Below are 21,533 nucleotides of genomic sequence, written 5' to 3' on the forward strand. Positions count from 1 at the left end.
TAATGCTTTTGGGTGATACTATCCATGGAGTACTGACATTCACACGTGGCACCCATCTTATTCAAACTGGATGTTTAGCGTCTGCTTTTCTTTTTACTATCGAAGCGTTAGCTCACTAAGGCCTTCAGAAAGGGCTGTGGATGTCTGAGTCTCCATCCATCTATTTTCTTCCCCTTATTTGGGGCCAGGTTGCGGGAGCAGCAGCCTAAGCAAAGAAGCCAGGACCTTTTGTCTCCCCAGCCACTCCTCCAGCTTATCCGGTGAATACTAAGGCATTCCCAGGCCAGCAGAGAGGCATAATCTCTGCCCAGGGTTCCATGTCCCAACAGTTAGCCTCGATAGCTGGGCATTGGACCATCAGGGCCTCTGCCCTTGACCACCACCCGGCATACATTGCACCTGCAGGAGATGGCCCGACATGAGTCCAGGCCCATGTTTCCTGTTTGAACCCCATGGAATAAGGCCCAGCCACCCTCCCTCTCCAGGCCTGGCTCCAGGGTGAGGCCATGAGAATCCTGTTCAAGGGAGGGTAAACTAAACCTTGATTTCTTCCCCTTGGTTTGGGTCTTGTGAATTGCTCTTCATCTGTCCCATCAACAAGGACAAATTTGCCTTGGGATGCCCTACCAGGGGACAAAAGCCACACACAAACTCCTCCATCATGGTAAGGTAGCCATTCATGGAGGGGTGTTTATGAGTCTGAGAAATAAAACTGTTTGAAATACATCTCCCTGCTGTGGAGAAGACAGTTTAAACTGGTTCAGGACTGGCCACCCTAGCAATTTTCAAACAGGTGGTGGTATATAAATGGAGGTATATAAATACAAGGCCATCAGCCAAAATGCGTACGTCAAACAATAAAGTTGTTCCTTAGTCTAAAAGCGAGACGGAAGTTTTAACCGCTCCTCTCTGAACATTTTAGAAGAAGGTGAAGTTGTGCCAGAAACCTCAGCCCCCACACTTCACCAAGGGATCTGCAAGCAGTTGTTGGCGTCAAAGTCTGGCACAGATTGGGCTTCCATGGGAGTCGTGCCATGAAACAAATCTCCAAAAAGAACTTTAGAGCTAAACTAGTTTGTTAAATCTGTAGGCAAACGCTTGATGCCTGATCCAGACCAAAGACAGTTTTCCAGGATAAAAACCTCAGCCATGAAGCGTGGGGATGCTAAAGCTATACACCTCATCAAAAGAGTGGTTGATGACAATTTAAGCCAATCTGTTTTAAAGTTAAGGTGGTCACCTCAGTCACCTCACAGCAAGAAGGTCCTAGGTTCAAATCCAGTGGCCTGCTGGAGTCTTGCTGTGCAAAACAGTGCAAAAACATGCACGTTAGGTTGAATAGTGATTCTAAACTGGCTGCAGGCCCTGCAATCGACCGGGATCTGTCCAGAGGGTGGATGGATCAGCTTACATGTCTGAAATAGTGTAGTGTCACACTTTTCACTCACTCTCATATGAAAAGCGTATCACAAACTATAAATGTCACACCAAATGAGAGACACTTTGTTTTTAACTTTAGCTAATACCTGAGTTAACACACAGCAGCAATCAGCCAATCAGCAGATGAACTGTCTTGTTAAATTATCAACGAAGAACACTAACTTGCTGATTAACTTACATTTGACTGTTTTCATGTCAGAAATTAAAAACCAAGCAACATTCTTATCTGCCTAATCATACTCATCCTGTTAGTTATAGTGCTGGCATACTCTGGCCTTCAGGTGCAAGTGTCACTGGCCATACACTGCACCTGAGTCTCTTTCTGGCTGTTGTCTGAGGTTTAAAAAGGTGGTTTGCTGCCTATCTTTGACTTTCTTTTATAAGTTATAGACACCCTTTCCCTTAAATCTCTCACTAGGGGTTCTTCATTTCCATCCTTGCTTACAAAAAAAGGTTGAAAAACATAATCACAGGGCCTCTTTGTGTCTCAACAGCCAGAAGGTGGAAGCTGAGGGGGTTTTGGCTACTAAAATAATAAAAAAGCCTTTATTATTTATTCCAAACTGCCTGTGACTTCCTGGACCTGGATTTTTAAAATTTCGTTTTTTAATGCCTGTTTTTGGTTGTAATTTTTCCATTTAGCGTTTTCCTGTTTTCCTTCCCCTCTTTGAGCACCAGTGGTTTGTTATGGAAGCTTGTTTCTGCCACAGAAAAAAACAACCAACCAAACATTTGTTGGCATCCAAAAGTCACTTTTTTGTGTTTCTGAGAATTAACTTCTCAGAACTTTGAGTTATTAAGTTGAAAATTTGGGATAATAATTGCAAATTTTGAGTTGTGAATGGCATTTATTTATTTATTTATTTTTTGGTTGGCAAAAACAAGCTTTCATTGTGTGTGCAACACCGAAGGTCCTCCTGTTTTATTGGGTTATTCCATCTCAATTCATAAGATTTCCCACCTGACCATTTCAGATTTGCCTGAAGAAAGGAACAAAAAGAACTGCAGGTAAAAAACAAACAAACAAAAATAAAAAAAAAAACATAATAAAATAAAAAAGTGCATTTCTTAATAAGAATTATACAAAATTGCAGGTCCTTACTGTCATCAGTTTTCTCAAAATAAAATATTTGAAGGGATGAAGGCAGGGGTGTTTTAAGAAATGCTTCTAGCATGATTATTATTATTATTATTTTTTAATTAAACTACCCAGACAAACACTTGAGCTCAGTCACTTACCAAAAAAATCTGGTGTTATTCCTCATTTTCCCAGTATGACTTAAAAAAAAATGTCTACAGTATGTTTGTCATCATTTACAACACATACAGTGTGTTTTGTAATGGCACCCAGCACACAGCCTCTCTTCTTGACCAGAAAAAAACTTCCTGCTGGGCTTTGAGGTAATGGTAACTGAATTAAAGCATGCTGCTCTGCCTCTGAAACAATCTTTGCCTGCCCTGTATGAGCATTTTAAAAATTCATATAGGGAAAATTCGAGAGAACATAACAAGAAAGTTAAAATATTTGGTACATAGTGGCATACCTGGGGAATACTGTACGGCAGTTGTATGAAAATGCGCTCTGACGAGCTGTAACTAAAATATCAGGCCCCTGCATGCAAAACTGTGGTTTCTACGGGCCTCCAACTTGGCTGTCAGAGATAAGACATCCAAATATTTGCAGGCATCCATCATTCTGTGTTAACCAGAGCTGACATGTACTCAGTCACATTCATTCCTTCATTTTTTAAAAAATGTTTTTTTGTTTGATCAAACTATAGACAGTAGGAACCTGAAATTTTGCATAGTTCCCAGTAGGAAGTGCATCTTTCTTTGGAATTTCTTTCATGTAGCTCTGGGATGATCAGGTGGGAAGAATTAGATGAAATAACATGGGATGACTTTCCTTTTTTTTTTTAAACAAACAAACAAACATATTGCAACAAACAAACACATCTTTTTTTTTATGGGGAGGAAGGCATTTTGGACCGTGTGTGATATTATATACATAAAATATTAACTTTATACGTGTATATTTTAAGGGGAAACCGTTTTTAAGAGCATTTGGTGTTGCTGAAGGAGAAGCTGTTCCTACATTTTATCACAGGCATGTTAAAACATGAGCCGTGAATGCAGCACATCTGTAAACATCTTACCCAACCATGCTAACCATCCGCGTCCTGCTGCTAAGGCTAAAGGGACACTTTTTTAAAGCTTTTAATAACCTCGTGTTTTCTGTGATGGGAGGACTTAACTAAACTTAACTAATTTAAACTAGCTCTAAACTGTACAATCAGATGTGTCTGCTTGTCTTTTCTTGCGTTTATAATGAACTACAGTTGTGTTGCGCTGTTTAGTTGCGGCGTTATTTAACGTACGGGGATCTTCGCGGCGGCTCTCCCGGTTGTGCCAGCTGCAACGTTTTGTTGTGGAAGTTTGGAGGAAAAAGTGCCACATGCTTTCCCCCACCTCCTCCTCCTCCTCCCACTCCTCCTCGCCTCGGTAAAACTTAGACAAACGGTTCTCGGAGTTCCTGCACCTGATAGATTTAACGGCCCAATGAGAGGCTTCACCGAGCCGCCACCCCCGGCTTACGGCCACGGCTGAAGGAGAAGTCGGTACTTCCCTCAGTGCTCTCCTTCCAAAACGTCATATCTGTTTTTTTCCGATGGGTTCACGGTGGCGTCGCCAGCGCAGCACAAGCAGCAACGGAGAAAACAGTGACAGACAGAGGGACATCCTTGTTGCCACAGCAACTAACAGAACCGCGATTCCCGGTCTGGGGAACATTTCAAAATAAAAGCAGAATAAACGCAGGATTTTAACTATTTCTGCGTTTTCATGTGCCCAGTAAGCGACGTTGTTTTGTTTGGTTGTGTGAGTCTTAAAATGCGACTAAGTGCTCAAAATACGTGTTTGTGGAGACTGGTCTATAAATATAAATATCTGATATAACAGAAATGGAGGCATCTTCCTGCTATAGCTGGTCATTTTGATAAGCAAATTATTAAAAGAAAACAAAACAAAAACTTTGGCACAAGTTTTATTATAAGGAGGAAAAAAGTCAGTTGAGAAAGACTTTGATATATACTGTATGCAACAGATTTCTGCTTGTTTTTTTTGAGGATGTTATGAGAAGTCAAATCAGGAAATTGTTGTATTGTCCTGTCTAAAAACAGATTAATGTCTGTTTACCTTTTGAAATGGCAAGTTGCCATAATTTGATAAGTTAAATATGGAGATGAGGCATATTTAAGGAAGGTGGAAATAAACAAGTATTTACAGATTGAAAAAGTGGAGGTGTGGCTACAGACAGAATGAAGGTTTAAGGACAAATTGATGTCTGTTGTACAATGGGCCATTAGAACAAACTGACTCTTTCAGTCTTCTTTTTTCAGCTTTTCTCTTTAGGGGCCACGGCCACCAGATAATGTCCTCACATGTCCCCCTTCATTACATCCACCAATCTTCTCTGTGGTCTTCCTATTTTCCTCCTGCCTGCGGCTCGATATTCAGGATCCTTTATCCAGTATATCCACTTTCCCTACTCTGAACATGTTCAAACCATCTAAGCCTAACCTTTCTAATCTTATCCATCCTTGTCACTCCCAGTGAATTCTTTAGCTCAGGCTCCTGTCTTTTTGTCAGTGCCACCATCTTCAAACCATAGTAGGTCTCACTACCATCTTGTAAACCTCCCTTTTTACAATTTCTGCTATCCCTCTGTCACAAATTACCCCTGACACTCTTTTCCACCCACTCCACCCTGCTTGCACTCTTTTCATTTCCTCTCTTGTGCACTGTCCGTTCTTTTCGATGGCTGATCCCAGATATTTAAAGTCATCAACACTCTTAAAGCAAGCATAACCTCTGTAGTGCTCTTTCTAAACATGAAGCCACACTGCTCCTCACTGACCCCCCCCCGGCTCAGTACAATGTTTAAATTCTTTAAAGACAGTATGATATTCAATTTTCATAATAAAGTAATAAATAAATTATTTACAAATAAATAAATTTGTAAAGCTCTATAGTTCTTAGTATTTTCCACCCCTCTGCTATTTGCTTCAATGCAGTTACTGCAAAATAAATAAAATAAAATACGTAATTGTCGTGTTGTTTTAGGTTAATTAGAGGTTTCCTCCCGCCAAAAATATAAAACTGAATAAAACTGGCTTTATTTGACTTGGGTAACAAGCAATTGTTTGGCATTGCCAGTCTGTCTCCTGGACCAAAGCAAGCTTTAACTCTGAAAAATGCGAGCCGGAAGTGGTATGCGGTGCTTGCCGCTGATTTTACTGTGAACACAAAAAACTGCGAAATCAAGGAGAAGGACAGCGCCCCGAATAACTGTAAACCTCTGCAAACTGCGAGCGGCACTGTGCTGGAAATGGGACCGGGGTCGTGTCCTCCGGGTGGTCGGACTTTAAAAGAGAGGTAGGGGGCTTCTGTTTTTATCCCCAAGGTCACAAGCAGAAGCCTGGTCATTTTCTCTACATGGACATGAGTCCGTCCGCCGTGAAGTTGCCTTGCAGTGATGTTGTCGAAATGAAATCCGCTAGCAGGCTCCACTTTGTCCCTGTTTTTTCCCCAGCCGCTTTCGGTGTTGTGGTTTAGCGGGATGATACTTTAAGGAATAGAGGGGGTTAGAGGGAGAGAGAAGAAGGCGTCCTGGTGGAGTTTTTATGGCCTGTGATGAGCTCCGTGGGGGCCCCGGTGGGATATGTGTGTGTGCGGAATACGAAATGTGGCACGACGGGCGGCTTACAAGTTTTGCGGGTGGGACTCCATCCCCGGGCTGATGGTGGAAGTAAAGAGCAGGGCTGGCCGAGGCGTGTTATCCGACTCAGTGGCCTGCTTTCTGCCGGGTGAGGCTAATCCAGTAATCTGTAATAGAGGTGGTGGCGTTTCATTGTAGCACCATCCTCCTCCTCCTCTTCCTCCTCCTCAGAAACCACAGAAACTACGGATGAGCGCTCTGTCTGCACAGTGGGAGCGACATGGCTGTTTTTGCTCGTCTGCTTCTTAAATGCCCCATAATTGGTCGATTAATTGAAGCCGTTATAATTAATCAGTCGGTGCTTTCCTCCTTATGTGCAGTTTTGTGGTAAAATACACACTTCGGAGCAGTTTTGTTCAGTTTAAACCAGTTAAGATACCACCTTTACCTTTACCCGGTACCTCTCCATAACCCGCTTTATTTTCAATTATGGAGCATTATAGCTTTAGTAATAAAGACATTAATCAAAATACTATCGTTATGTTTAGTTTAGTTATGATCGAATCGCCATATGTGACAGCTCCAACCTCAACCCTGTGTTTTGGAGAAGAGCTAAAGGACTTTTGATGAGCTTCCATTATAATATACCTCATGCAGTTGTTTTACTTAGATCTATAGGGTACATGTTATTATTTATTAAGGCAATTTGCACTACCTCTTACACAATGTCAGCTTTATTTTTAGTGTTAGTTAACTAACTAACTTATTTTGACTTTTGTTTTGTCTGTTGTGTATTAAATTTCTTAGTATAAGGCCCAAATTAGGCACCTGTAGCACCTGAAGCCTTCAACCCCCATTCTTGTTCTTTATTTATATACTTTTTCTATTTATTTAAGTTATTATCATTATTGTTATTAAGAAATGTGACATATTCTGACCATATAAAAAGCTTGTAGTGAAGATAAAAATGCAGATTTTTATTTGTCGTATTAAGCTAGCTATATGTGTTTGAGCATTCAGTGCATTAAAGTTATTTATTTTATTTTATTTTTTGGTTGTTTTTTTTTAAACAAAGCCCTGGTCTTGTGAGGTGTTTGGGAACAGAATCCTCTTTGTTCCCCCCCTGCTGCGTGGAGAGGATTAATCCAGCTAATCATCTCTAATGTATGTAGGGGAAGGGATAAAATCACATCTGATGGAGAGGACACTGAGCGACTGGGTCTCGTTATTATCAATATAACCAAAGCCCGCTGGTGTATGACATATTTATGTGAGCGTGCAAGATGTGGGTTTCCCTCTGTCTCCTCTGTGTGTGTGTTATCATGATGACTTTGCACTTTCATAGCCAAGTCCTGCACATGTTTGGCTAAAGGTGATTGGTGGTGGGGATGTTTTATCCGTGAAAAACTCTTATAGGGCGTTACACCTTTTCTTTGCCATGTTCTAAGCACGATCAGCTCCAGCTAATCCCCCCTCGTGTGCAGCAACTAAGATTAGTGGGTTTAAGTGGACCCCCCCTAGTCCCTGTGTGAGAGGAGGAATAAATTCAGGGTGTATACGCTCATATCATATCACTGGTATTGATTGTGATTAGGTTTTGATTGTGTAATCTGTGAGAAACTGGTGCCACAATTCACTGTGTCCTGTGCTGACTCATTCACAGACCCCATGTGTTAATATGGGTTTGGCCCCTGCTTGGCGGATTTACTTTGGTTTTAAGTCTACAATCTCTTTTGTGACTAGTTTAGCTCGGGCACGACCCTCTCTTCCTAAAGTTTTCCCTGACGGCAGCAGCGTCGCTCTAATCTGCACCTTTACTAACTTAGCTCGGCGCGGTGAAGGGGTGAAAAGAGATGGTTTTCGATTCTCGGGCCAAACGTCTGTATAGAATTTCCTGTGTAGAGTCAGCCGTGAGACTTCCTGTATGTACTGTGGTGTTGGATGTGGAGTGGAGGGTGGGTGGAGTGGCAGGGAAGGAAGGGGAAGAGAAGCACAGGCAGACTGCACTCGCTGCTGTTGTCAGCCATGGCCACTGTGGTTGTTGCTAACGCGAAGCTCGCCGTCTTGCAGACAAAGCAGTATGGACACACTGAGGAAGTGAAAGAGGGGATTGCATCCTCTTTTTTTTTCTCCTTTCTGTTTTCTCTGTGCTCTTAGCTGAATCACTGATTGTCTTAAAGGAGCTGCAGTCAGATACAGTGAGGAGCGAAGCTAAGAGGGACATTTTGTTTCTAATATCTGCTTTTTGTGTAACTGCAGGACATGTTCTTCAGTCTGTTAAAGCCACAGTGCTGCACACAACTCTCCAAGCATGTTTCAGCACTATTGATATCTCTTTAATCAGCAGGTGGGCAGCACCCTTTCTGCCCTACTTGCCTGTTTTGAATGTGCTTAAACTGAATGATCCTGGTGGCCTCATCAGAAATCATCCCATCTATCGCTCTCTTTCTTCCTCCCCCTCCTTCAGCACCGTTTGATCCAAGAGAAGCGTGCCTTGTAAGGAAGCAGGATGTTCACAGGCTCCACCAAACTGCCACCCACTAAAACCCCCCAGCCCGAGCGGCTGGATGAAGTGTACGCTGCCTTACGCCGAGGCCTACAGTGAGTAAACACATTTCAGGCTCAGTTTAGGGATGGCTGCCAGGTGGAATATCTCTGAACACGCAGGAAACAGCTGGGCCTCTTTCTTTAGCATAACGAAAGCAAAGATGATTTCTTTTTCGCCATCAGGTCATACCTGCAGGTCCACCAGCTGGAGCTGGACAGCCTGGGTCAGCAGATCAGAGAAAACAAGAGGAATGGTCGCTTGGTGAGTCAAACCAGTCGGACCAGTACTGGGTGTGATCAGTATCATCATCCGCTGCTTTGATTTGTGTTTTTGATCGGTGTGTTTTTTTTCTCTGCAGGGGTCTTTGTATGAGTTGGATAAGGTGAGATTCAGGCAACGAAACTGAAATAAATAATTTTCTTTACTAGTTTGGCAAGTGTAATAATCATATTCTCCTCTGCAGCACGTGAAAGCCATTGAGAGGTTCATGCGTCGCTTGGAGTTCCACCTCAGCAAGGTGTGTATTTACACATTCAACCCGTAATGAATGGCAGTGAGGGAAAGGACAACAGGCCATTGAAAAGGTGCTGCTCTGTATAATTCAGTAGGGCATTTTAGCATCTTTCAGCACATCACATCAAAACAATACATTATTTTTAATGGCTGCTGTGGACCAGTGTCTTTGTTCACTCACTGCTTGGGAGGCAGCTATTTATAGCAGCAAGTCCCTGATAAAGCCAGTTTGTAGAGATGCCAGGATACCAGATACCCAGTACCAGTAGAATTACATGATTCCAGAAACAAAAACCAAATGATTACTCCTTTATTAAAAAATCATTTTTAAATCTCTGACATGGTGACGGCACTCTGTTTATTTGAATTGTTAACATTATATTTTGGAGACACGACACAGGCTGAAATGTTAGGTTGGTTGCTCAGTAACCTGCTAACATTACCTTGAGGTATAAAGTTTGTTACATTAGCTTAAGCATTTGTATAATGTTCGCTAGGGATGGGTTATAAAGCCTAAAATCCAAACTTTGAGTTTTGTATCTAAAACGTTACATTCATCCGTGTATTCTAAATTTTACTGCAGGTTTTATTTAAGCCTTTTGAAATAGGATGATTGCTTTTGATACACCCTTTATATCCAAAAAACTCACAAAAATACAAGAAACAATACAACAGCCTAAATACTTAAGCTCCCACCCCTCGTTGAACGCCACAGAATAAAAATGAGTTTTAAGCTTTACTTTAAAAATGTGCAAGGTGGGTACAGCCTAGCATGACCTGCTCATTCCACTGTTTAGGGCCTAAAACATAAAACACATTAATAACAAAAATAACATTTAAAGAAATATTATACATTTCAAGAAAATCTGTGATATTTCTGATACAGAAGAAAACATTACTGAATAATGTTTTATCAATGCCTGGTACAGGCAGCAGCATTTATAAGTGTTAGTAAATGAGTTCCCACATTTCCAGTAAGGTTCTGTCATTGATGATGCACTTCCTAATTTAAAGTACAACTCTACTAAAACAAGCTGCAGCATTATAGTGTAATAGTGATGACACAGCACAAGTCAAATGTTAGCACAGAAATGGCCTGGGTAGGGTTTTCCCCGGTAACTTTAGGTCAAAGTATAAAATACATGCTTAACTAATATAGCAGTGCACACTTTACCAAACAAAATGCTAAATATGCCAGAATAACATCATAAAGTACTTCCTTATCTGACTCATAATGCTTTTTTTTTATCAACAAGTCTGTTTGAGCCTAACCAACACAAGAGTTTTAACACAAAGACGGATACCGATATGTGTCATGTGTGTTTCTTGCACATGAAACATAAAACTTTTCCCCTAGAATTTGCCATTTATTTGTTCATTTATTGGATCAGCTGACTGTTGTGTTTGTGGCGTTCCAAATGTGGTGCTGACAGAGAAGCTGCAGGCTGATGTGGTATTGATGTCAGCCTGCTGTGCGAGCTGCATTGCAGCATGGACACTAAAGTTTGTGAATGTAATAACTTAAGAATGAAGCGACGTAGGATTTTGAAATTCACGCCACAGGTGCATCTACAAAAACTGTTGGGCAAGTTTGAATACTTGTGAATTCTAGTGACTCCAACCTCAACTTTTCTGAAAATCACCTAGGATTTTCAAATTTATGCCATAGGAGCATCTAATAGGATGCTGAGTGGTTGCATTAGTCACCACCAGTATTTTTTAATTTTCATTTATCGGACGTTATCAGTGCTGCTACTGACAGATTGGTAGATGGCTAATATTAGTCGAAAATATCGACCCTGAAGATAGACTAGAAAACTTGTAGACCTAGTTTGCCTCCATTAGTTCTCCAACAATGGCCGCCTTGCAACACTCTGTACTAAAAAAGAAAAAGTACCATCACATTTTCAGAGTTTTGGTAGTGAGAGGTGTTTTGGATCTTTTGACATCCCTGGTTTGCACTGCCTGATGGCCACACGAAAAAGCAGAGATTAAGATTTGCTGGTGGAACATGTAGAAGTTAAAGAGGAAGCTATTTTCTCAGGAGGTGGTGGAGACCAAAACAGAGCAAAGGGGATGCTGAATATCGGATTTAAATTCAGCAGACAACTCCCAAAGGACGCTAATGTTGCTTTGTCACTCATTATATAACCTGCAACATTTATGAAATATAAATTAATGCTATTTTGTTTGATTAAACCGCAAAGGCACTAAACTTTTGTAATGTTTGCATTTCAGGTTGAAGAACTGTACGATGCTTATTGTATACAGCGGCGACTGCGTGATGGAGCTAGCAAGATGGTGGCAGCCTTTAACTCTGCCAGTGGCAGCAAGGAGGCCCGAGAGAGTCTGAGTGAAGCCAACAAGGGCTACAGGGAATGTACAGAGGCAAGTAATGGGTGTGGTTCTGTTAGATGTTTCTATCATAACATGATTGTTTGTGTGCTTTGGGCTGAAGTGAATGACTAGTGAATTACCGATTAATCCAAAACCAAAGAAAAAACACATCTAAGAAGCAGAAAACATGAAATATCTGCCAAATTGACTAATAAGTCGCTAATTTTTTCGGCTCTTAATTTAATAGGAAGCTGTACAATATTCAAAGCTGTGTCTGCTTTTTTTCTCTGTAGCACATGTGCTCACTTGAGAGCGAATTAGAAAGTCATATGGGAGAATTTCATGTGAAGATGAAGGGTGAGTCGCTTTCTTAGCCCATGTGACTTCCCATTTGCTGCACTGTAAATGAGCTCAATTCTCACTTCTCAGTTTCTGATGTTTCAGGATTGGCTGGATTTGCACGTCTGTGCGCTGGTGACCAGTATGAGGTAGCACAAACACACAGGCGCACATTTTTATTTGCGTATCTGCGTCACCATTATCACACCCACTACTTTTGGCCCCGGCAGGTTCTGATGCGTTACGGTCGCCAGCGCTGGAGACTACGAGGCCGCGTAGAAGTCAGCAACAAGCAGATGTGGGATAGCGAAGAGTATATTTTCCTGCCTCTCATCACAGAACTGCTGTCAATCAAGGTAATGATACCACATTTATGTAAATCTTATGGAAAACCTGCAGTGTGCTAGTTCATCTTTTACTAACTCCTACAGCCATTTTAATATGCAAAACACTACAAACAGTTTGCTTGTAGGAAGTGTTATAATTTTTTGTTTTTAAGCAAATGACGGATGTTATTGGTCCCCAAAGGTCAGAAAGTTCCAATAACAGCGACTGATCACATGCTCTGTGTACAGAGGGTGTATCCTCCCACCTGAGTTTGTTTCCAGCCCTGACAATTTACTCCACTCCATTCGCTCCTCACGTTTATTACATCCAGCTGCCTCAAAAAAAAGATCAAATCAAAAAAAAAGCAGCTCAACAAGTAGAAAGGCGAAATAATAAAGTAAAGTCATAAATAAGTAAAATAACTCAGTAATATTCATGAAAGTCAATCGAAGCAAGAAAATAAACCCATTTTTGGGTCAGACAGGTACATAGATTACAATATGGTGAGACAGAAGGACCACAAGGAAAAACATGTAGAGCAAACATGTAAAACATGTATGTCTTAAAATACAATTTTGTACCATCTTTAATGACTTTAAACAGCAGGCTGTGCCAGTGAGACATGAGAGATTGTTGAAGCTGTTAAAAAAATAGGCGATGATCAGTGAGTAGCAGTATGGCCTTATACAGATGTGATTGATGGAGACATGTCTAGAGAAGGCATGGGAGAGGAACTGTGGTACCACATGAGAAGGATGTGAGGGTGGTTAAGGTCACGTATGAGGACAGAGACACAGTGGTGAGGTGTTTGGTAGGAGGGACAGATGGGTATAAGGTGGAGGTAGGATTACATGAGAGATCAGCTTTGAGCACCTCCTTGTTTGCAGTGGTGGTGGACAGGTTGACAGGTGAGGTCACACATGTTTGCAGACAACAATGGGATTAGTAGTGAGAGTAAGGAGCAGGAAGAGCGTCTGGAAAGGTGGAGGTATAAAAGTAAAGGAGATGAAGAGGAATAAAAGTCAGTAGAAGCAAAAAATAAAATAAAATACATATGTATCTGAATGTAGTGGTGTAAATAGCTGGAGTCACCCATCCAAACAACAGGAAGTGTACAAGAGAGGTGAAGAAGAGAGTTCAGGCGGCAGCAGGAGGTACAGGATTGGACATCAGTACATCAGAGAGAGCTTAGAGACAAAAGTTAGAGGGGCGAGGCTGAGACGTTTCAGACGTGCAGAGGAGGGATGGTGGATATATCGGACAAACGATGGCAGAAAAAGCAGCTCAGTAAGCAGAGAGTGTAACGTGTAGCAGACAGTGTTTGAAATAAAGATGAGGATAAGGACGGATGTGCTGGGTTATTTCATGAGGTAGTTAGATGCTTCCTGTAGCAGTGGAGCTGAACCGTGATCTTTATCATGTTTTGACTACACTAGAAAAAAATACTTGTTGGTGGTCAGTTTGGTTTGTCACATACGCCCAGAATAACTCGCTAATATATTCCCTGCTGTTAGAGACGTGATTCATTCATTTTTTTAGACTTTGTCTTTGTTTTCTTCTGTTGTTTGTTTTTTCCATGTACAGATTAACAACTTCCAGACAGATAATTCTGTAGTCATAATAAAAGTAATAATAACCTTTACCCTTGCTCTTACACACGTTCATATATGTGTGTTTGTATCCACCTCTGAAAGCTTTAGATGACCACATGGTCTCTGCTCTCACGATGGGGTTTGTATTCTTCTGTTTCTAAGGTGACGGAGCTGAAGAGCCTGGCCAATCACGTGGTGGTGGGCAGCGTGTCCTGCGAAATGCTCGATCTGTTCTGCCCGCTGCCTCAAACACTCGCCGTGGATATCAATGACCTCGGGACAGTAAAACTGAACCTGGAGGTCACCTGGAGGTATTCAGACCTGCTACACACACACACACACACACACACACACACACCTCAGTTTACATGTGCAGCTTTTTTTTATGATTATTCACACGTCTTTTGTCTCGTTTCTTCTTTCTTCAGTCCGTTTGATAAGGATGACCAGACATCTTCCTCCAGCACAGTTTCTAAACGCCTGCTGTCCAATCAGAGCCCTCCAGACACACCTTCTATGCGAGAGCAGGTGTTTTATGTGAGTGACAACATGAGAAACATTCACCAACAGCTTTTTCCACTAACAACTTCTCCTTCACACCTGTTCTCCTAACATCGCTCGGTCCCAATTTCTATAAATCAGCTTCTTGCATTTATGCTAAACTGATGGGTGTCATTACTGTGGTTTCACTGGCCTGTTCTGTTTCAGCTGCTCCCCGACTGCTTCCTCTGTAGCGGTAGCGCTGATGTGTGTGAGGATGTTCGCAGAGGGTTGTGTGGGTGTGGTCGTGATGTGCCTGAGGCGAGCAGAGTGAACGATAGCCGTAGCGAATTGTGTGACAGCAGCAGTATGTTGGAGCGGAGCTGTGGTCCTTGTAGCTGTTTAGTAGTGGTTGAGTAGAATTCCAATATGTTCCTCCTCTTCCTCGCCTCGATGAAGAGCATGGCTCGGTGTAGGCACTGGCAGAGCCGCTTGCTGGTCAAGGCCTTCCACGGGGTGGCGGCGGACAGGGCGGCGACCTTCCGTTGTGAACTCAGCCATGCAGCGCCTCAGTTCACCACAGCAGAGTCGGTGTGTTGGGATGTAGTCGTAGCTTTAATATAGTTTATAGTGACGGAACAATTATTAACTAGTTTGTTAATATCCAATCAGATCCTAACCCCCCCCCCTCAAAAAAACCCAAAAACTGATTGTGTTTAATTTTTAATTCCAACTGATCCAAGTTTTGTTGCGGAGATTTGAGTTTTTCTTATTTAATCAAGAAAGTTCAGTGTTTAAAGTAATGACATTTCACAAGTTACCAAGGTCCCAAAATTGTCCATCAACATCGCCTACACACAATCTTGCTATTGCTGGGTTGGACCCTCTTTTACCTTCGTTACCTCCTTAATTCTTCATGGCAGAGATTCAACAAGGTGCTGGAAATGTTCCTCAGAGGTTTGGTTCATAATAACATGATGGCATCCCAAAGGTGCTCTCTTGGATTGAGATCTGATTGTGGAGGCCGTTGGAGTACAGTGAAGTTATTGTCATATTTAAAAGTTCCAGTTTGAGATAATTTAAGTTTCGTGACACACAAGCAGTTGTTTTTATAACATCAAAGCTTTCAGCAGAGACAGGATGGTGGTCATGAAGGGATGGACATGATCAGCAACAATACTGAGGTAGTCTGTGGTGTTTAAGTATGGTTGGTTGTTGTGAAGGGGCTCAAAGTGTGTGGAAAAAAACATAGCCTCCACCGCCAGAAGCACTCTGAAGCGTCGACACACAGGATGGGTCCATGCTTTCATGCTTCCTTCAAATTCTGACCCTGCCATCTGAATGTGGCAGCAGGAATTGAGACTGATCAGGCCAGGAAACATTATTCCAGTCTTCTGTTGTCCGATGTTGGGGTTTCCTCAGTTTCCTTTTGATAGCTAAGAGGAGCAGCACCAAGTGTGGTCTTCTGCTGTAGCCCATCTGCTCCAAGGTTTGATGTGCTGCCATTCTTCTCTGATGTCTGGCATCAACAAAGCATTTTCAGCCAGAGAGCTGCTGCTCACTGGATAGTTTCTCGTTTTCAGACGGTTCTTTGTAAATCCCAGAGATGCTTATGTGGGGAAAATTGGTGCCAAGCCCATCTGGCACCAAAACCACACCATATTTGAAATCATTTAAATCCGAGCTCTTCCCCATTCTGATGCTCAGTTTGAACATGTGATTGGATGATTAGAGATTTGCATTAACGCAAAGTTGAACAGGTGTAACTAATGAAGGGGCTGATGAGTACATGTTACACTGGTGAGAATATTAGCAAAAAAACTGAGTGAGAAACCTAGGACACTGCATGCTCGTACAGAAGCATCTCTGCTTTATCACCTGTTTTACTCTAAATAGAACTACATTTACAAAATAAAAATATTACGTCTAATAGGACCAGAAACAAGTGAGTTCATATGACAAACTCATCAGTGGAGCTTTTTTTCATAGATCACTGTGACATCAGCTTTACTTTTGTCCTGTCTTTCTCCCCTCAGACCCAACATTCATGTTACGTGGCCGGCCCTCCCTGAGCCCGGTTCTGTCTGAAGTTTCTTCCTGTTAAAAGGAAGTTTTTCCTTCCCACTGTTGCCAAGTGCTTGCTCACTGTCCGATTGTTGGTATTTTCTCTATATTATCGTAAAGTCTTTCTCTTCCAGTCTAAAGCACTGTTGTTGTGGTTTGGCCCTATCCAGATAAAACTGAACTTTTCAGGGGATCATGTCCAACTTGAGAAACTGTGGCTTTGTTTTTGTGAAAACCCTGGAAACAGTCAGATTACTTTAGTTGAATGCTTTTATCTTTAATCTTCCCCCATTTAAAGCTTTAAGGATATAATTTAATGATAGGTGTTCAGTTAGCATTGTGCTGCGTATCACAGTACAGGTGATTTAGTTTCTTGTTCTGATCTCGTTTCCTTTCATCTCTAGTCTCTGCTGAAGCGTCAGGGGGAAATGGAGAATGGGACGGTCTGGTCCAACTCCTCTGAATCCTCCGATGACTCATCCAGTCCAGCACTGGCTCATCACGCTCAGAGACTGACGGCGTCCAACTTGCTGCAAACCACTCTCACCACTCAGCTGTCATTCACGCCACACAAGTCCAGTGCATCAACGCCCTCGCTCTCATCCAACCAAGAGGAGGATGAGACCGAAACCGGGGAGGTTTTTCCTCAGACGAATGGCCATCTCCAGGCTTCCTTCTCCCACGGCCTCGCCAGTGAGAGCAGCCCGGATTGTACCGCAACTGACAGAGTGTCTGTCCAATCAGAGGAGCTCTCTGAAACCTCGGCAGACCTGAGCTGCTCCTGCCCCGACATCTCTCTGCCTCCTGCGGCGTTTGTGCCTGCGGAGGTGAACGATGACGCGTCCGTGGACTCGTTAGCCCGGGCTGAACAGACTGAAGCACAGACAGACACTGAAGCAGCAGCAGAGGAACACAAGGTAGACCAAAGTCAACCACACCAGTCCGTCCAGGAGATGAAACATGGCGAGGACGCTCCAGCGGTGAGTTCAGGAATAAATTTAACACATTCGTCTATAAACAGTGACGTATTTAACTCCTCCGTGTGTTTCTCCTCAGCCTCCTTTCCCCACATCTGCGAGTTTTAACCAGGAAGTCGAAACTGCCCTTGAAAGCTTCGACTTTCTCAACTGCTCCGATCTTGATGAAGAAGAGGAAGAAGAACAAGAAGACAGAGGAGAGAAAGAAGAGGAGAGAGGAGAAAAGGAAGAGCAGGATAATAAATGTAAAGAGGACCAAAACAAAAAGGAAGAGGAGGAAATAAAGGAGGAAGAAAAGAATGCAGAGAACCTGTACTGTGGAGGAAGGTCAGTCAGTGTGGGGACAGAAATGTTTGTCGACCGTGTCCACAACTGTTAACCTCGGTTTCTTTATAACAGACTATAAAGCTCCACACCAGCAGGTAGGAGCTGGTGTGGAGCTTTACAGTTAAGTATAAACGCAACTTTAAAAACTAATCATTAACCAAACTCAGAGAAACATGGAGCATTTAGGAGCTGATGAAACCGGAGCAAAATGAGAGGGAAAATCTTTGAAGATTAACATCAGGAATCGTTCTTGTGTCTCCATTTCTTCCATTGTCTTGAACATGTTTAGATTTTGATCCTCAGAGGTCATCGTGGCAGTAATTCTAGTTTAATCATCAACAGTCAGGTCTCCTCAGTACAGTACTACAGTGTTTCCAGGTATTTGGCAGACGGATATTTCCAGCCATAATCTGCTGTGCAAATGCTGTTTATTATATTTCTTACTGTGTTATGAAATATCACAGCTTTGTTAACAATACTGTAGATGTTTAAAGTTCCTGATATCTGTGACTCTGAACTAAAAGGCAGAAATGTGAAAGTTTTATTCTGACTCTGTTGCTCGTAATAATTTAATGTGGCCGCTAATGTATACACGTGTACACATACTGTATGTCAAAGATGGACGTGGCTTACCAGAGGGGGTGAGGGGCAACTCTCCCCTCCCCATCTATATGGCTCTCCCTTTCCTTCAGTAGTTTTTGAGCTGCTCAACATGGCAAACAACAATCAAATTAGAAACTGCTGTTAACTTTCAGCACTCACAATCCGTGGCAATAGGACTTTGGGAGGAGGATCCCATTCTTTTTAAAGATTTTATTACATCACTAAGCTATTTGAGAGTAAAAACTATCATTAAACAACTAAACAAAACAGAAATGAACCGTATTCAGAGTCTCAGGAGCCTCAGAAAAATCCTAGAAATATTCCTGCTGTGTGTCAAACACACTGATATCAGATTTCCCTACAAGAGTGAGCTGTGCAGCTTCTTCTTTCTACCTGTTAGCAGCTACACACTGCTGTTGTGATATCCTGCAGTTATTCTACCTCTTTTCTTTTGTTTTTGATTTACTAGTGGTTGTGAAGCTGCTGCGACAGGCTGATATAGAGGAGCTTTAAAACTGCTGATCTCAGTAAATCCAAGTTTTCTTCTTGCTTGTGTGGATATTTGCAGACCTGGGCAAAAGTGGACTCTGGGCTTGACATAATCAAAGCAGACTGTTTTCCTAGGAGAATCTACTGTAGAGGAATATTTATTAAACTGACAGCATTTTGTGGTGTTGAAATTTGGGATTATTTCATATTTTTAGCTTGTTTGTCCAGTTTCAAAGCACCAAGGTGGTGATGGCCAAAATAGAATTTCAAAAAGAAACCAAATGGCTGATGTCACAATGCCTGTGCATCTTTTTTATACAGTCTGTGTGTACACATATATTTATGTGAGCTTCTTTACGGTAAAACGTAACCGTGACGTTCTGTCTCAGAAACAGAAGTAACTCTAAATCGAGAGATCCAGGCTGAACGTGATACTGTGTCAGTGAACAGGTGCATTTATGTCAATGTCACAGCATTTTGTTTTGTCTCACTCAGCAGTGATGAGGAAGAGGAGGCTGATGGTCTTGAGATCCTTATGGAAGCTCCAGAAGGATTTAGGAACTCTGATGAAGATCGTTTCTCTGAATCACAGGTAAACAGACTATAATGTTCTTTAATGCTCTTTGATTGTTTTAGGTGTGGCGATGTGAGACGTTACATCTGTGATTGTAGCTCGTTAACGGCAGCATTACTATTTATTGCACAGTTTTCTTATAAAAATGCAGTGTTTTATAGTTGCTGTGGTCCATCCCACTTTAACTCTGGAGCTGTGTGTGTGTCATCTGTCATACCAAGTCTGTTTCTAGGTAGTGTGCACAATTTTGTTTGCACAGTGACAATAAAGGAATTTGACCTTGTAGAGTAAGAGTAGAATTTTGGGACATAATTATTCACACTGTGTGTTCAGCATAAAGCCTCAATCATACTTTCTATGTTTGTGAATCTGAGTTGAGTGACATAAATTTTATCATCTCACATGGGGTGTTGCATGTTTGCTTTTTGTGATCATATTGACGCGTCCATGGAGAATACATCACTAAAGAGAGGAGCCGAAAGAAGCGTATCAGAGTGCAGGGGGTGTAGCAATCCTTAACGTGTTTTAGTGCACACAGTTCATAATCTAAGAGGGTCGGTGCATATTCTAAATGCATGATGCATATATACATTCATGTTTTATGGTCACCATCTGATGTAGGTAAACTGAATCTATAAGGTGCTGCACCGTGCTGCCTTTACCAATGAAGAATTGTGTTTTATTTTTCAGGAGTCGAGCGTGGGTGACGTGCAGGATTTGGGTCATATAGAAATTTCTGAGGGTAAGGAAGAGGAGCACAGCGAGGGAGGCGAGGATGACGGTGAGGAGTCAGTCAGTAAACACAGGTGGTAGTTCTTCAAACTGCAGGTGTGAGGGGTTTAATTTTCCCTCTTTTTAATCTCACAGGAAAGGATCAGGAAGAGGGTTGTTCTAGTCCCAGCCAGGTAGACCTACCTGACTTCGAGTGAGACCACGGATCCACACTTAAACCATTTCTCCCACTCTGGTGCCATCTGTGTCCCTCTTACACTGCAGGATTGGAGGCCTTGAGGATGTTCCACTTACTGCTCAGACAAACAGGCTCCTCCCAATCACGGTGGAGTTTGTGCACATATTCGCCTTGTTCTCACCAGGAATGATAAACCTCGAGGTTTCTATACCTCAGTCGTGACTGTAAACACACACACACATACACACACACACACACACACACACTTCCTCCTCTTCGTCCTCTGACAGTAATCATACTTTGAACGCAGACTTTATCATGTGCTCTGGGTTAAAGTGGGACCCCACTTAAGTTTACACTTTCATAAACTGCTCCTGTCATGTGAAAAAAAACATTTCAGGAACAGCTTAAAAAGCGGCCTTTTTTGTTTTTTTTAAGTGATCTAATCATTTTCAGGTGGTTTTATAATTTCAAGTTGATGTTTTTCAAGCTACAGAGACGCATACAATCAGCTACCAAGATGCATTATAGTGACTTCAGAAAAAAAAAAAGAAAAAAGAGAGAGTATTTGTGGATATGGAAGAACTACCGAGGTATTGATGTTCAGTGTTAACTCTCTGCACAGCCCGGAGCTCTTTCATTGCGAGACAGGGCTTCTTGAGCATGTGATGTTTGTCTGAAGACATGAAGTAATTTCCAAAGCAGCAATGTACCCTGAAAGTGAGAATTTTAGGCTTTCAGAGACAGTTAATGTTTAGAAACACACTCGGAGTGAATTTAAAGGTCAAAATCGTACCAGCGCCTAAGCTGTTATTAGAAATGAACACTTGAAGGATAGCAGAAGTGCGAAACTGTATTTAAACCTGCATGTGTAGCTGCCTCACACACACATACATACACACACACCGCCAGCATGTCTGCATTACAAAGCTCAGCTGATCAGTTTAGGTGTGTAAGCTATGCTCCGCTCTGAGAAAGCCATCCGGTCTGTGACTGTGTCAAAAAAAAAGAAGCCGCCTCACGGGGGCGATATAGTCCGTCATGCTTTACATGTTTCTTTAACAGCCTCGTCATTCAGAAAGTGCCTCAAGCGACGTTTAGGTTTTAAATGCCACGACAGGAGAGATCAGGCAAAGAGAACAGTGTTTATTTTCTGAATTACTTTGAGTGTGCACAATAAGAGATATTTACTGTTTCATATAAAGAATTGTATATGTCTTGAAATGTCGAAATGTTTATGTTCAGAAATGTTTAAACTTTATAAAGGTTTCTTTAAAATTAACACGTGCTGCTGTG

General features: G+C 42.0%; 1 protein-coding gene across 3 annotated transcripts; it reads left to right on the forward strand.

Annotated features, from left to right (window-relative positions):
* Positions 1–5,712: 5,712 nt before the first annotated feature.
* On the forward strand, positions 5,713–21,519 carry LOC146583251 (rho family-interacting cell polarization regulator 1-like). Of its 3 annotated transcripts, XM_085269109.1 has the most exons (17): positions 5,713–5,874; positions 8,625–8,758; positions 8,888–8,966; positions 9,064–9,087; positions 9,169–9,222; positions 11,457–11,606; positions 11,849–11,912; positions 12,000–12,043; positions 12,125–12,250; positions 13,976–14,124; positions 14,242–14,350; positions 14,753–14,884; positions 16,762–17,337; positions 17,414–17,661; positions 19,249–19,345; positions 20,018–20,108; positions 20,195–21,519. In XM_085269109.1, exons 2-17 carry the CDS (start codon positions 8,667–8,669, stop codon positions 20,254–20,256), a joined length of 2,097 nt encoding a protein of 698 aa, XP_085125235.1. In that variant the 5' UTR covers positions 5,713–5,874; positions 8,625–8,666; the 3' UTR covers positions 20,257–21,519. The 3 variants fall into 3 exon arrangements, with proteins under 3 accessions (XP_085125235.1, XP_085125219.1, XP_085125226.1); XM_085269093.1 differs by lacking the exon at positions 14,753–14,884 and having other exon boundaries at positions 5,714–5,874; XM_085269100.1 differs by lacking the exon at positions 14,753–14,884 and having other exon boundaries at positions 5,715–5,874; positions 19,252–19,345.
* Positions 21,520–21,533: the final 14 nt, after the last annotated feature.

Source organism: Mchenga conophoros, linkage group LG1 (genome assembly GCF_057382185.1).
Source record: "Mchenga conophoros isolate Kocher_MC1m ecotype Shallow Benthic linkage group LG1, M_conophoros_male_GT1.1, whole genome shotgun sequence".
NCBI lineage: Eukaryota > Metazoa > Chordata > Actinopteri > Cichliformes > Cichlidae > Mchenga > Mchenga conophoros.

Coding starts and splice junctions, on each gene's coding strand:
- LOC146583251 (XM_085269109.1), top strand. CDS start 8,667: ATGTTCACAGGCTCCACCAAACTGCCACCCACTAAAACCCCCCAGCCC. Junction 12,251..13,975: donor CAGAACTGCTGTCAATCAAG/GTAATGATACCA, acceptor TCTGTTTCTAAG/GTGACGGAGCTGAAGAGCCT. Junction 19,346..20,017: donor ATCGTTTCTCTGAATCACAG/GTAAACAGACTA, acceptor TTTATTTTTCAG/GAGTCGAGCGTGGGTGACGT.